Below are 16273 nucleotides of genomic sequence, written 5' to 3' on the forward strand. Positions count from 1 at the left end.
AAAAAAAAAAAAAAAAAAAAAAAAAAAAAAAAAAAAAGAGCTTTTACTAGTAATGTCCCTTACTGCATAGCCTGAGGTGATGAAGTCACTGTTAATAGTAATGCACCATTATGGCAAAACAGGGGTTTAATTGCTGTAAAAGGTGGGACCAACCTTCACTTACCCAATGACAGAGATGGCAGAAATACTGTACAACCTAATGTATAAAGAAAATACTTCTCAATATGTTCTATAATGGTGATAACAGCAGCCACCATTAATAGGACAAATAAAAAATACACAAAGACCTAATGATGCTGCCATGTTCACTGATGGCACTGGAGTTTATGCTGTCATTTTTGTTAATCTGTTCATTATGGGGGGGAGAGTCAGAATATTAGTTTAAGTAAGCATTCTCTTGCTTTTACTGTCAAACCTATATTCTTATAGTTTGTACATCAAATAGGATTTAAACCTCTCTACCCCATTTAAGTCAATAGGAACAGCACAGTAATGCCATCACAACAACATTCTGAAAACTCTTCCCCCCCCCCCCTTAAAGTAAAAGAAATAAAAAACAGCTGTCCTTATAGTTTTGCTCAGTGGGTTATTTTATGACATTACAATGTCAGGACTGAGAAAAGCTTCTCCATAGTTCACTGTTTTTATGATGCAGCCTATTGTTTACATGAACTTAAGTTTTCAGGTTTGCAACAAGGAGCATGTTGATATGAAACTGGGTTTGAGTTGCACATTAGCAATGCATTTCCACAATTCATGCTAATCACTTGTGCAACTTATTTATAGCATACTGTCCCCGCATAATCTTCTTGTACATTATAAGCTATAATAGTAATGTCTATAGACTTCATTCAGTCAATGAAAATATGGACTGACTGATGACCAGATGTGCCATTTGTCAAAAAAATAGTTCCATGAAGTCCAAAATACATAAAAATACTGCAACATAGAGTCGTTATGTGGCAATGGCTCAATGGCTTTATTGTGCCAGAGACCCGGGTACAGGAGTGGCTTCAGATCTCATGTCCATGATAATTCAGTATAGGTACATTACAGATACTAGATAAGTAAACTTTGCTTGGGATGGAAGAAGGGCTATATTGAATGATCACTACTATAGTAAAATGCCTCCTTTGGGAAAAGTCTATTTTCTATTACACCTGAAGAAAGACCTTTTCCTCTGAGTCAGAAAGAGGCAAAACATTGATGAACCTGAGATGTCAAACAAATCAGATCAGATGTATTATGGTTCAAGACTGCACTTCTGGAAACAGGGAAGTAAGGGGCAGAAATGAAGAAAGTAAATACTAAATCTGTATAGATATCTTTTTTATATAAAAAGCTTTCTTTACGTGTATATATATGTACACACACACACACACACACACCCCTCTACCCCGATATAACGCTGTCCTCGGGAGCCAAAAAATCTTACCGCGTTATAGGTGAAACTGCGTTATATCGAACTTGCTTTGATCCGCCGGAATACGCAGCCCCCCTAAGCACTGCTTTACCACGTTATATCCGAATTCATGTTATATCAGGGTAGAGGTGGGTGTGGTGTGTGTATATATTTATTTTAGTACTGGATCTAGATTTGTTAAGTAATGGGAAGTATACTTTCATTTATAAAACAAGCAATTTTTCTTCACTTAGAACACTCCTAAAAGACATTAGAAACTTGGATAATATTTTTGCTTTAATTTTTTTCCAATCAAATTTGTTTCAGTGAAGTTTTATAACATAAACTAATTGCTCCCTGGATGTAGGGCAGTATATGAAGTTTTATCCTGAAGTAGATTTTACCAAATGAGCTAGGGACATGACTTTTACCCTACCACTTAAAAAGTATATTTTTTAAGAAATTATAGATGAATCAGTCTCCTAAAATGGTGCTTCCAAAGTCACTGTAAAATTATAACCACCACCATTTATGATATCCCCATCAACAAATCAACTGAAATCTGTATCCAGATCAACAAATTTAAACTACCAAAATGAAAATGCAGTAATCAAGTTGCTTTTTTGAAAAATAGTAGAAACAAGCCTTAGTAGTTATTTCATATGTAGATTTTAAACAGAGAAAACAAAGTGTGTGAAAAGGTGACATCTGATCTACAGTCAATTCAAGATAGTTCACTGAAAATATACAAAGATTTTACCTTTGTTTCTTCTATTCTCATTGCTTCCAACAAATAGTGGAGAAGCTCTTGGCTATCCTGTTGTTGAAACCCTTTAAACCGAGGGGCCCTATAAAAGAAGCGAGAAAGAAGTTCAAAATGACTCTGATGGCTTCCACTTAGGATCTCTGGGGAAGCATTTTCAAAACACTCTGCCCCGTTCCGCTACCGTGCTCCTCCTCTACCCTCCCAAAATAATAATAATAATAATAATAAATAAAAAAATCATCACCACCACCACCATCATAAAAAAGACAAAAACCTCAGGCTGATGTATAGAATACAAGACTCAGTGTTATAATACGTACAATATTTGGAAAAAATGTATTTAGAGACTGAATGAACATCTTGGACCAAATGGTAACCAACTCCAGGTCAGAAATTACACAAGTACAGTTACTTAGAAAGTAACAGTAAGCTAAGAGCTCATCCTCCTCATTTATATTTCAATAATCTAGCTATGACAGCTTCAAGCCTACTTGCTCAACCAACCTTTTGATTAGTAACTTACTGAATGTAGTGAAAGGCATCTGAATGGGTAAGATGGTGAATATATTAAAAAAATGCCATGCACCATATGAATTTTAGTTTGTACTGGGGTAGGGGTTCCCAAACTTGGTTCACAGCTTGTTCAGGGTAAGCCCCCAGCGGGCTGCGAGATGCTTTGTTTACCTGAGCGTCCGCAGGTACGGCCGCTCGCATTTCCCGCAGCTCCCATTGGCTGGGAACGGCAAATCGTGGCCACTGGGAGCTGCAAGCAGCTGCACCCATGGTTGTTCAGATAAACAAATTGTCTCACAGCCCACTGGGGGCATACCCTGAAAAAGCCACGAACCAAGTTTGGGAACCCCTGCCCCGGGGGGGTGGGGGGGGAGGAGGAGAGAAGAAATGAAGTCTCATGATTTGCTAAGGTACATAATTTCTGCTAAACCCCAGTAATCTTCTATTTATGCTAAATTTCTTTAAATGATGCTGTTACCAATAGAGATGGACGTTCTTAAATTAACATTCCCATTCTGGAAAACCAGGTAATCTTCTTAATCACTAATATGAGCCAAATAATTTTTGGTTACATAATCAGTTATTCAATGTTATATAATGAATAATGGCAGTTAATTGCAGTTAACTCATGAAATTAAATTAAAAAATAATTGTAATTAAAAACATTAATCGCATAAATCACAGTTTTAGTTGTGCTGTTAAACAATAGAATACCAATTGAAATTTTAAAAAATATTTTTGGATGTTCTACATTTTCAAATATATTGATTTCAATTACAACACAAAATACAAAGTGCATAGTGCTCATTTTATATTTCTTTTGATTACAAATATCTGCATTGTAAAAACGACAAACAAAAGAAATAGTTCCCCTCCCCTGCAGCCACACCGACAGAACTCAGGGCGGCAGGGTTGTGCGCTCCCACCGAGCAGCGTGTCTGGCTCCGGCTGGGTAGCACAGTGGCTGGATATGCTGCTCTGAGCAGCATGGTAAGTGGGCAGGGGGTTGGATAGGGGCGGAGGTCCCAGGGGACAGGGAGAATGGGACGGTTGGATGGGCAGAGGTTCTGGGGGGCAGTCAGGGGATCCAGGGGTGGGCGTTGGATAAGCTGGGAGTCCTCGGGGGGACCCTGTCAGGGGCAGGAGTGTGGGATAGGGGGTGGGGTTCCAGGTTACATTGTAACAAGCAGGAAGCAGTATCTCCTGCAAATGTAAACAAACCTGTTTGTCTGAGCAATTGGCTAAACAAGAAAGTGAGGACTGAGTGGACTTGCAGGCTCTAAAGTTTTTCATTGTTTTTTTTAGCTGCAGGTTTTTTTGTAAGTAATTTTACATTTGTAAGTTCAACTTCCATGACAAAATATTGCACTACAGTAATATTTGTATTAAGTGAGCTGAAAAATACTATCTTTTGTTTTTATTGTGCAATATTTGTAATCAAAAATAAATATGAAGTGAGCACTGTACACATTGAAATTAATATATCTTGAAAAATGTAGAAAACAGACAAATATTTTTAAATGGTATTCTATTAACAGTGTGATTAATTGCGAATTAATTTTTTAATTGCGCAATTAATCATGAGTAAATTTTTTAATCACTTGACAGCCCTAATAATCCATAACAATATTAACTCTTGTCATCTCTTAATAGGCAGCAGGTTTTAAAAAAAAAAAAAAAAAAAAAACAAGAGTATATCTTTCACATTGACTGCAGTCAATCTGTGGAACCAAGACTATAACGAGTGTTCAAAAAAGAACTAAGATAAGTTCATGAAAGAGTAGGCCATCAATGGCTATTAGCGCAGGATCCTAAAAAAAAGACAGGGATGCAAAACATGCTTCTTGAAGTGTTCCTAGCCTTTCTCGTTGCAGCAGCTGGGAAATGGAACAGGGATGGATGCACTTGATGATTTATCTGGTTTGCTCATATCCTCTGAAGCACCTGGCATTTCAGACAGTGGCCAAAGACAGGGAAACTGGACCACTTGGTCTGACTCAGGCATGGCCATTCTCATCACGGTTCTCTTTGTATACCAGTTTTCTACAAGGACATGTGCACGCACATGTAATTTCTCAAGCTCACAGCACACCCACGTCTGACGTTTGTTCTTAAATGGTAAGCCACAGTCCAGGTCAATTCCTCCTGTGTTTGATCAGGAGTTGGGAGGTTTGGGGGGAACCGGGCCCACCCTCTACTCCGGGTTCCAGCCCAGGGCCCTGTGGACTGCAGCTGTCTAGAGTGCCTCCTGGTACAGTTGCAACGACAGCTACAACTCCCTGGGCTACTTCCCCATGGCTCCTCCCAACACCTTCTTTGTCCTCACCACAGACCTTCCTCCTGATGTCTGATAACACTTGTACTTCTCAGTCCTCCAGCAGTATGCCTACTCACTCTCAGCTTCTTGCACGCCTCTTGCTCCCAGTTCCTTCGCTCGCACACACTTCTCTCCTCTGGCTCCCTCTGGCCTGACTGGAGTGAGCCCTTTTATAGCATCAGAGGGGCCTTAATTAGAGTCAGGTGCTTAACAGCCTCACCTGACTCTTAGCAGGTTAATTGGAGTCAGGTGTTCTCATTAGCCTGGAGCAGCCCTGCTCTGGTCACTCAGGGAAGGCCTGGGTCTATCACAGTAGTAATTCAAGCAACTCCATCCTAAGTTATATAAAATATTATGATCTCACAGCATGGCTAAATACTAAAAGTTACACATTGCATCTTGTGTGTGGTTACTGAATATAGCAATAAGTTATCTATATATGTCATCAAAAGCCAAGGAGGATCACATAAAATTATTCATTCATAACAAAGGCGATTTTGATCTTGCTGTATTCTACAGCATGTTCGGCTCATCTGACTAAATCACCTAGGCTGTATCAAAAAGGGTCTTAATATAAATGGCACCTCTTCTAATTCTGATAATATCAAGAAATCGGGGGGGCGGGGGCAGGGAGACGACGACGAGGACACAGAATTCCAAGACAGTCAGACACTTCTATACCTAGAAAAGCATTAGTGTTAGTCCTATTAAGCTTAGCTAATGCTATGCTTATCACAGTAGACCCAGTCTCTTCAGAAATTTTTACCCACTACATGGCCCAAGGTACACAAACCATTGTATGAATACTTGGTAATATTCTTTGCTGTTACCTGGTAGCAAGAGACTACAAAGAAACCTCAGTAGTAATAGACAATTCTTGAAGATATAGTTTAACACCCAAAAGTTATTCACCACAGATTATTATCTGCTATCATAACTTGCAAATCATTTTGGAAATCTTTCCCAATTCCACTAGTAACTCCTGACATGTAGTAGTATTTGAAGAGTTCTCAAACAAAAACAAAAAAGAGAGTCATCTAACTATTGGAGGAACGATTTTGCCAGTCCTCTGCTTCAACACTCATTCCAGAATGTATTGAATTGAAAAACAACAAACATGAAACTGCACAAGCTTTAGATATACTCTGATCAAGAAAAATATTGGCTTCCAAATATAGAAAAAAGAATTTGTGTGTTTAAGCAACAGGCAAAATGTGGATTCTAGGTCAGTTTCTGCCATGAGTTGAGCTGTTATTGCAAGTCCTAATTATCTGTATCACTTGATCAAAAGCAGCATATAATACTGAGCACAGCAGAGGGTCTATATAATCATTAACTGATCGCCTTCTGGATAGAACAAACTATGCACAAGTCTAAAGTTGCCAAAAGCTTTCTTCAAGACCACTGCCAGAAGGAAAATCTGTATATGCCTGAATAGCATATTCTTAAATGGCTCTGCCATCCCTCCTCATGCTAATTCTTTTAACCACTTATTACACCCTCTGGCATTAAAACTATAGCTACAGAATATGTCCGAAGCATAGACATATTGTTTTTCAGAAAAAAATTGCAGCTGTGTATTTTCCTCCTCACCTCCTGCATGCTCATGGCTACACAGGGAGTTACTTTGCCATACACAAACAACTGTTCTACTGCAAACATTTACCTCAATGAGCATTGTAACCATGATCTGAGAACAGCGTGTAGAAGGAGCAGGAGTTCAGTTCCAGGACGCTTTCCCCAAGGAAAGCTCCAACCAGCATCTCTTTAGAATTATCTCCCACCCAAAAACAAACAAACTATAAAACAAAAACACAATGAGAAAAATCAGGCAGAAACTAAAGTAGTTAAATATAAGGAGAAAAAAGAAAAGTCATCAGTTAATTCCAGGATTTCATTGGACCTATTCTGCATGACTCACTGTACCTCATGTCTGTGCCTAGAATCAGTCTCTAAAGCCCACAGTTTGCCTGGTCACTCCATCTATGGAGAAACTTTCTGCAATGAATCCTGATACCTAAGCCAACACAAATTTCTTTTTAGTGCCATTTAGCCTGTTACCCAAAATTCTTCAAACTGGCAACCATCTTTGCTTTATTTTTATATTTTTTTAAGGCCTGAACCTATGACTGACCCATACAAGACACAAAACTCCATCCCTAAGAGTGAGCCTAAGAGTTTACAGTGTAAGGGCCAGATTCTAATATCCTTACCCAGGCTCAATAGTACGAGCGTAAAGATATCAGAATCTGGTCCTTCTAGATTAAGACAGAATGAAAACAATTATAACTCAAAGTTAATCTTCTCTGTTCCCTTCTTGTATGTATATACCATATGCAAATGCTTTCCATGGGAGAGAAAGCTGCACTGTGCTTGTCATCCTAGTTCCCTTTAATAACCTTCCATCTCCACAACTGGCAAGGAGGAAGGAAGATTTGGTCTCATCAATGCAAACTGACGGTGTGTGGAAAGACCAATTTTTAATGGGCAGCTGGACTCCCCCTGCAGCCACCCTGAGCTCGCCAAGTGATAAGACAAAATGCAACTGGAAATTACGCCACCTCCAGTTAGAACTCAAATCAGATTTGCTTCTACAGAAAAAGTAAGATCAAAATCTTCCTTTCTGTAAGAGAACCTCCTGCTTAGCAGTACTTATCTTGAAACCTAGCAGGCTAGCTATGGAGGAAAGCAAGGAATACGGTCTAAGTCACTGGCTCCCAGAATTCCAAAGACTGCATGTGCAGACATTCTTACAGTCACTCTGTAATGATGAGTAAAGGGACGAATCAAGCTTTACACTGATACTGCGCTGATCTCATCCACTGAAGCAGACTCCCTTTTCAGCCCAAAAGGAAGCCATCCTCTAAGAAGAGTGGGTCTTACTGCAAGTGGCTATGGCATGCCTTATGCTGGTAATGGTCCCTTAATATACATTAATGACCATTTAACTATGATTTATGTAGAGTATTTTCATACTTTTGAGCCCTCTGCATCCATTTAAAAAGCACTTTTGTTCTATAGAGACACACTGCCATAGCCCTGACAATATCCAGAGTCTGCCTAAAGGCCTCCCTTGGACAGACAGAAAGGAGGTTAATGATCTGATTCCTGTGAATTAGATTTGGGAACAAAACAGGATACTGTAATGTTCTATACCTTTATGATAAACTGAAAAAAGGTATTTACAGGAAAAGGCAGCAATTTACCAATGTTTTCAGCAGAGGTAAATACCTTTAAACAGGCTACTTCCATGGACAGTCAGAAGGAAGGGAAAAGACCGTGGCTGAAAGTTTACACAGAGGAAAGTGGTGTCTGAGGAGTTCTAATCTGGAACTTGGTAGAGCTTTAATCACCCTTAATAATCCTTAACAATCCTTAAAAGGTTTCCTGATTGCTCCCAATAATGAAGCTTGACCATTTAGAATGTGAAAGGCTCCTGTACTTGTACAATGGAATGGAATTATGTACCAAAACTATATGTAAACAATCTTACAAGACCTAGAAACAAAAAACAAACCACACAAAATGACAGTATGATTAACAGACAAACAGATGGATCCAGAATGGTCTTTGAATTCCTAAATGCTTCATGGAAGTGATGTTATTTTTATCTAGAAAGACAGAAGTAGCCAAGTAGTGTTTGAAAGGAGGAGAAGTTAATAAAAGTGGTGATTGGTACGATAACAGCCTCCTGTGAATGTAGTTGGCATTATGGTAAAAAAAGAATGGCAGAGACCCAGGATTCTAAAAAAATATAGAGATGCTGAATTAAAAATTGTTAGATTATCTACACTTTAAGATATGGAAGTACACAGTTCAGACACCCAAAGAACCTTAACTCTGCCCTGTAATGATATCTTGAGAGGTGTGAAAAAAATTCACGAGTCTTTAAAAGCCAATCTATTCTGGGACCAAAAACAGTAAAATGCCTTCATTATAATTATCCAGTTATTGCATGGTGCCACTGCAGAGCACAGTTAAAGTTGTTTGTGCATTCCATATCTTAACATGTTTGGATTTCTTTTAAGTTTAACCTTAACTCTGAATTTCCTAGGTTTGTAATGCTTGCTTTTGGTATAATTACAATATCCCTGTAATCATTAATGTATTACTGATATGTATTATCTACCGTAACTCCATCTTAGTTTTTGTTCGCAAATTTTTAAAAAATCCCTAAAAATTTCATACATGAACACTAAAAAGAAGCCCAAAGAGAATGCTACCATATGATATTTTTAATGGTTGTACAGAAATGTTGATAAGTAATATCAATCTTAAATCATTTTAACTTTTAAGGCCAGTTTCACCAGTCTTCTCTGGTAGCTTTATGACACACTGGAAGAGCACAAAGCAGAATACATTGGCCAGTTAAGCTAGATTTACAGCTGCGTTGCATCACCAGAGCAGCACAAAGAAGTCAGAGTGTATTATCCTATTTTTCCTTTCCTGCCTGTCCCCCACATTCCCTTATACATATAGGCCCCAAGTTCCCCATTTCTCTGGTCTTCTGTCCTCTGCATTTTACCATGCACACACAATAGTTTCCCTTGCCTCCAGCCCTCCATTTCTACATCCTCCTACACCACTCCATTCAGTAGATCTGGTGCAAAGTAAAGAAATGCATTTCTAAAAATAAATTTAGAGTTAATGGTAGGTATGGGGGTTTTGCTGTTATTTTTCATAACTAGAAGTTTCTCCTTCTGCAGAGGCTGAAGAACAAAACCAGCTTCTTCAGAGAAACTCACTGAGAATTGCCTTCTTTTGAAACTGTTACCACCTTCCTTGGTTCCCAGTAGGAGTGAAGCCAAGCTGCCCTCAGAGAAAATAATAGCCCCCTATGCTGTCAGAAGAGAGAGAGGAACACAACGAGGAGCAGGAGAATGGAAGCAGTGGTCATATTAACTCAAGGAAGTTTGTGGTCTCAGTCCCAATGAGAACAATAAAAGATGGCAGCAATTTTGATATCAGTTCTTCAAGGAATTTGCTACAGAACATTTTTCTTCAGCCTCTACAAAGCAAAGACAGAATTTCACTATCGAGAAAACAGGGGTTTTCTCAGTGCTCCAAACAACATCTACTCTCATTTACAGCTATTTTTGGTAGATTATTTCACTTACCGTCTTACTATCAAGTGATATGGAGTATGCATCCATGGATAGGCAAAAAGCCAAAAATGAGTAAGGAGGGAAAATGTTACTCAAACCATGAACACGGATTCCCCAAGTCAACAAAATAACTGTTACATGGTCTGTTGCATCCAATACCATCTTCTGCAATTAATACCAGACAGGAGAACTTAGAATTACTGGAATATATGCACTCAGACAAACACATATCCTGTCACGCTGTCGGAGGGAAAGCTGGGGAATATGAATTCCAAATGTCTCAATGAATATAAATATAGAATTGAATGCTATCTGGCGAGCACTGAATCTACAATTAAAGCACCGCAAAAGGAAAGAGATTATCTAACTGCATGCTGAACATTTTCAAGTGCATGGGAGAAAAAACAGCAAGTTGTTGAAATAAATGGGGGAGTTTTAATCAGCCAAAATTCACTATTCTTGCTCCTATGATGCTCCTCGTCCACAGGGAAAGTTAATTTATTTTGTGCATCCATGATATTAGATACAAGAACGGGGCTAGGGGAGTAACAAGAGGTAAATGAGTAAAAAACAAACAAACAAAAAAAAACAAAAAAACCCAAAAACTCAGTGTGTCACATTTTCTGTGAGGTACACATACACATGCACACACACACTCTCATTTTGTATGCTTCATTTGGTAACAACAGGAGACTATGCCAAAAAAATTCAGTATCTTTTAGATGTGCAATATCAAATGCTTGCTTACAATTCCTAGTATATACTTCCCTTCCTACCACTATCAGACTTAAATACTTCCCACATTAAACAGTGATCTAAACTACCACAGGTTTCAGAAACACCACAATTATGGCAGTCTATTCCTACAAAATTTCTGGTCCCTATGAATTAGAAATCTGTCAAACAAGCAATCCAAACATAAATCTGGTGTTGTCCTTGTCCTCTCACAGTGCGTCCTTCGAGCTGTCCTCTTTTATGGTGTCTGGCATTAGCAGCAAAAAAAACGAGCCAGCTTGGGAGTCAGGGCAAGGACACAACAGGAACACTGGCAGTCGCTGATTTTACAGTTATTACCCAAGACAAATGAAAAAAACTGAAACGATCACTAACAAAATTATTATTTTAAGAGAGTCAGAGACATCACTGTCCACCTCTCAAACCCAAAGGAAGCAAAAAATTATTGCAGGCTGGGCCAACAGTTTCTACAAATTACATGTTTGTAAGCTATATGAGTAGCTATCGATTTATAAAACAAACACTGTATCACATGGTAGACAGATGATAGCCTAAATCATGGCTCCCATCAAAACCCTGCGGGTCCCCTTTACACTAACAGTCCAATATAACATACAATCCATACTTTAACAATATTCATCAAGCAAAAATTAATTTCTAATGCAAAGTTAAGTAAAGACCTCTAGGAATATTTTCATACATGCTTTGGTGTCAGGACTGTAGAATCCTTGTTAGACAACTTTTCAAAGTACTACACAGATCTATAGTTTTGGTGTCTCCAAACTTCTTATAATCTAAATGAGACTATGTTTAGGTATTTATTCTTAACATAATTTTACTGCACATTAAAGCTGTGTATAGACAGATACCATCCCCTCTGTCACAATACTGCATGCCCTGTTTTCCAAAACAAGCTTCTGATCTGACTTCAATTAAAATCCCGGGCCAATGCATCTAACCTGAGATTTAAACAGAAGTCTCCTTGTAAATGTCACCATATGGTAGGTATCACTCCTACTGCACTTTGGGAACAGCACATGCATAGTTAGCCACCTGCACCCTCCCCAAAATGTAGTATGGAGCAAAACTGGTTGAGCAGAGCCCAAGGAGGAATTTCATCAAACTAGCAGACTTGTCAGAAAAAAAGACTATTTCTTCCACTGCTCAACTATATTTAAAATTAAATCAATGTAAGAGGGAGTTTTCATTTTCAGGCTCAGGTTGTACATTCTGGCTAATCAGTGCATTTACTTTTAAATGCATGTCATCACCTTGTCCAATATACAGTAATTCACTTGTCCAGATAAGGTCCTGAGCTATAAGACAATATGATTTTTTCTAGTCTTGCAACAGAACTGGTCAGCTTTGCTTTGGAAATATCATACCAATAGCCTGTGAGAGGAACACTGAAGGGATGTGAAACACGGGGGTCCTAGATGCTAAAACAAAAATAATAAACAACAATAATGAGCATTAATAATTACACCAATGCACAGTATATGTGCAGATCAAACACTCATTTGTAAATATAGTATCTTATAACTTGCATTCCGTGCCTGTTTGTCATACACTACGGAGGTCTTCTAGGTTAACATAGGGCAAGAGAAGTGACATCTATAAAGTCATTCTTCACTCTGCAATTTATTTAAGTAACAAGCTGTAAAATCAACTCACTTTTGGAAAAACATGTTAGCCGGAGAACTGCTGGGTTTCGCTACATATATGTGACTTTCAGTATTACTATATATACCTTGCTGTTGTTTTAAAACACTCAAAATTTGTCAATATATTCAACAGATATCTTCCCATATCTGTACACACATAACTCCCACATATGGGAGAGAAATAGGGGGAAAAAACTGATGAGGATGAAATCTGACATTTTCCAGAGTCAAAACAACGAGCAAGGATAAAAAGTCCTTTTTCATATAGGAAAAGTACAACTCACTTAAACCAGAGACAAATTAGTAATGCAATTCAAGGAAATTATATACATCTTTCATTATCATTAATGGAGGTACAGTATAGTTTCCCATTAATTACCAACATATACTATTAATCAGGATTAATTTAGTAAAAAATTCCTAGGGAGAACATTTTCATTTGATATTCTACATATTAAATTTATGTCTTAAATGGGAAAGGACATGTATGACCAACAAGATGTGGTAGTTCTGATTAAACAGAAATCATTAAGACACCTTTTGTTTTAAAGTTGTATTGTATTGTGAGGGGCATTTAACAGGGTTAGAAATGATTGTTTTTAAAAAATTTTAGACTTTGCTGTATTTTTAAGACCTTCACTATACCTAAAATGGATTAACTGAAATAACTAACAAATATCACATGCTATTATATGGAACGAAATGACTATTGAAGTATAACAGTTAACATTTTAAAGGTGAAGTGACAGGAAAACGTTTTTTAAAAGATGGTAAGTAAGGTCTGGCTGGTTCACTCTGACTGACAAGTGATGTCATTGTTAACACGCTGATTAATAGATGAACAATTGGGCATCCACGTCTGTAACGTGCTATATAATGCCACAGTTAATTCTATATCTCTACAATGCTGTAGAAAAATGCTCAGGCTTAGTGGGTCTGCTTTTTGTTTATGTTGGGAGGATGTGGGGGGAGAAGAATATAAAAAAGTGAACCAGTACAATGCAGAGTATTTACAGGAAGATTCCTATCCTTATTAACAAAAATCTGGGAGTAAAAGAATTAATCAACACTGATTCATAGAAATCTGACAACTAAAAGATGTGCTCTGGTCTCCTTGAAAATATGCTTCAAGCAAGATCCTTGGCAAAAGTGGAGGACTCTAAGATGGCTGGTTGAGTTGACTGCTCACAGATGTGCCGACATATGGAAGCCAGTGCCAATGCGCTACAACCTGTTGTACAGTGTCAGCAGTATAGCGACAGACCAGGTTGAACTCCTGTTAATGGTCATAAGAAGTGAAGGACAACTGTGACAGCCATGTACTTATTATTTAAGCCTATCATTTCATTGCCGATCTTGGGGTCAAACATTTATATCTTGTACATCAGCTAAAAAGATGTTTCTAATCATTACCTACCAGTTAGAATGTAGCTATTTTTTTACAATGAAAATTATGCAGTACTAGTTAAACATGCGCACCACAAATATATTTTTTGTTAAAGTAACCCAGTTCTTTTAAAGCATAATACTCTTCATATGTATTCAACATTTAGTCACCCTTTATTTTTCAGAATTAAGCAACACTCTAAAAAAAAATCCACAATTGTAATAAAGTAGTACAATCACATTATACAAAGGCAATACATTATCTTGATTTGTAAAAAAATAAAAAAAATTAAAAAAACCCTTCTCTTCTGTACTTTCTTCACAAGTCATGGGAAAGTTAATGACAAAATACTTAAAGATCCTCTCCTCATATGGAAGTATGTCTGTGCCTCTAAATATTTGTTGTTGCCTCTCTCTGGATCCTTTTTAAAAAAAAACAAACAAACAAACAAACAAAAAAAAAACACATATGCAGTGTTGTTGTGGCCCTGTCAGTCCCAGGATACTAGAGAGGCAAGTGGGTGAGGTAATCCCTTATACACAGAGTTCTTCTTCAGGTCTGGGAAATGTACTCGGAGTGTCACAGTTAAAACACGAGGTGGAACAGATTAAATTACTGGTAATAACTTTGCTAGACACTAAAAATCACTGACTGAATAAAGACACTGGATTTACAGTTTATTACAAAAATGGGTAACTCACTGACAAACCTCACCCAGCTGTCTTTCTCCCCCACCCCCTGCTTCCTTTCCCCCCCTATGACTGGAAGTGTGTTAACAGGCCACTTCATCTTGAATGGTTCCTTGAAATATGTATTAAATTACTTATACTAAACAATCTGTTCCACCTTTTATTTAGCTGTGACATTCTGAATAAGTTTCCCAGACCTGAAGAATATCTCTGTGTAGCTTCAAAGCTTGTCTCTCTCAAGTTGGTCCAATAAAAGACATTATCTCACTCACCTTGCCTCTCCAGTTCTGGACAGTCTGTCTCAAAAAAAAATACAGAGTCCTGTGGCACTTTATAGACTAACAGACATATTGGAGCATGAGCTTTTGTGGGTGAATACCCACTTCACTGGGTACATGCATTCAACAAAGTGGGTATTCACCCACGAAAGCTCATGCTCCAATATGTCTATTAGTCTATAAGGTGCCACAGGACTCTTTGATGCTTTTACAGATCCAGACTAACACGGCTACCCCTCTGATACTCAAAAAAGACATTGAACGGTATTCCAGGTTAGAGCATACCAAAGATTTATATTACAGCATTAAAATATTTTCAGTATTGTTTTGTATCCTGTTCTTTATACATCTGAATAAAAACATTTTATTTGCTTTGTTTACCACCTCTACAGACAAAGCAAATATTTTCACTGAGCTGTTCAAAATGATGTACAGGTCTTTCTCCTAAGTGGTTATAGTTAATTTAGAATCCAGGAACATATATGAGCAGTACAAATTATTCCTGGCATCGTGCAACACCTTGCACTTGCCAGCAATTAATTTCATCCAAGTTTGTGCTGCCCATTCATCTAGCTTTGTTAGGTTTTTCTGAAGTTCCTTATAGTGTTCTTTAGTCTAATTTAAAGAATGGTGTGTCACCTGCTTATTTTTGCAGTGATGGAAGGGGGTCCACAACACCAACATATGTCGTTTTATCCAGCAGCACAATAGGGAAAGGTCAGCCTGATAGGTCCCCTTTTCTCTGCTACAGAGCTACCGAAGTGGTGCAAGTACTTTTATGCGGGTCACAGACTCTCATAAAAATTCTCTGTGGTTACTCAAGCAAGAAGCATCCCTTACGACCTGATGCTCGGGGAGGGGTTTTGTTTGTTTTAATGAAGTAATGTGTGCAGTGAAACCTGGGAACTTTTTCTATTAAAAACAAAGAAAATTGTGGAAAATCCTCAATTGTCCTTCTAAAAAAAAGTGTACTAACAAACTGACAAATAAAGAAAAATGGTTTCTCTTGCCTTCACTCCATGGATCACCTGTAGCATTATCTCAACTTTCCATAAACATTATTTCTCTCAGCAGCCATGATGATGATGGAATGTTCCAAGCATTTTGTAGGTTGTGTCTCCAAAAAGCTCAGTACACATAAGTGTTTGTAATCTCAATTCATCATGTCCCCGGTGAATCCCTCCCTATGCTTTACAATACATCAGGAAAGAGAGAGAGAGAGAAAGAGATCTCTTCTTCACCAGAAATAACTTGTTCCATGTCATCCTGGAGACCAGCAATAAAATCTTGTTTAGCAACATTCGTGCAGCAAAACAATTAGTTGTATTATGGGAGAAGTACACAGCAGTTTTTCTGATACCTGAAAATACACTCATTGACACTAATCACTCAAGTACTGCAATATTAACTTGATGCA

General features: G+C 37.9%; 1 protein-coding gene across 1 annotated transcript in view; it reads right to left on the bottom strand.

The window, feature by feature from the left end:
* The window catches only part of USP45 (ubiquitin specific peptidase 45), a 111079-nt gene that overhangs the window by 44862 nt on the left and 49944 nt on the right, over positions 1 to 16273 (bottom strand). Inside the window, exon 9 of the mRNA XM_075063853.1 lies at positions 2163 to 2250. Within this exon, the coding sequence (XP_074919954.1) occupies positions 2163 to 2250 (88 nt within the window). The remainder of the gene's footprint in view (positions 1 to 2162; positions 2251 to 16273) is intronic.

This window comes from Chelonoidis abingdonii, chromosome 3, assembly GCF_003597395.2.
Source record: "Chelonoidis abingdonii isolate Lonesome George chromosome 3, CheloAbing_2.0, whole genome shotgun sequence".
Taxonomy (NCBI): domain Eukaryota; kingdom Metazoa; phylum Chordata; order Testudines; family Testudinidae; genus Chelonoidis; species Chelonoidis abingdonii.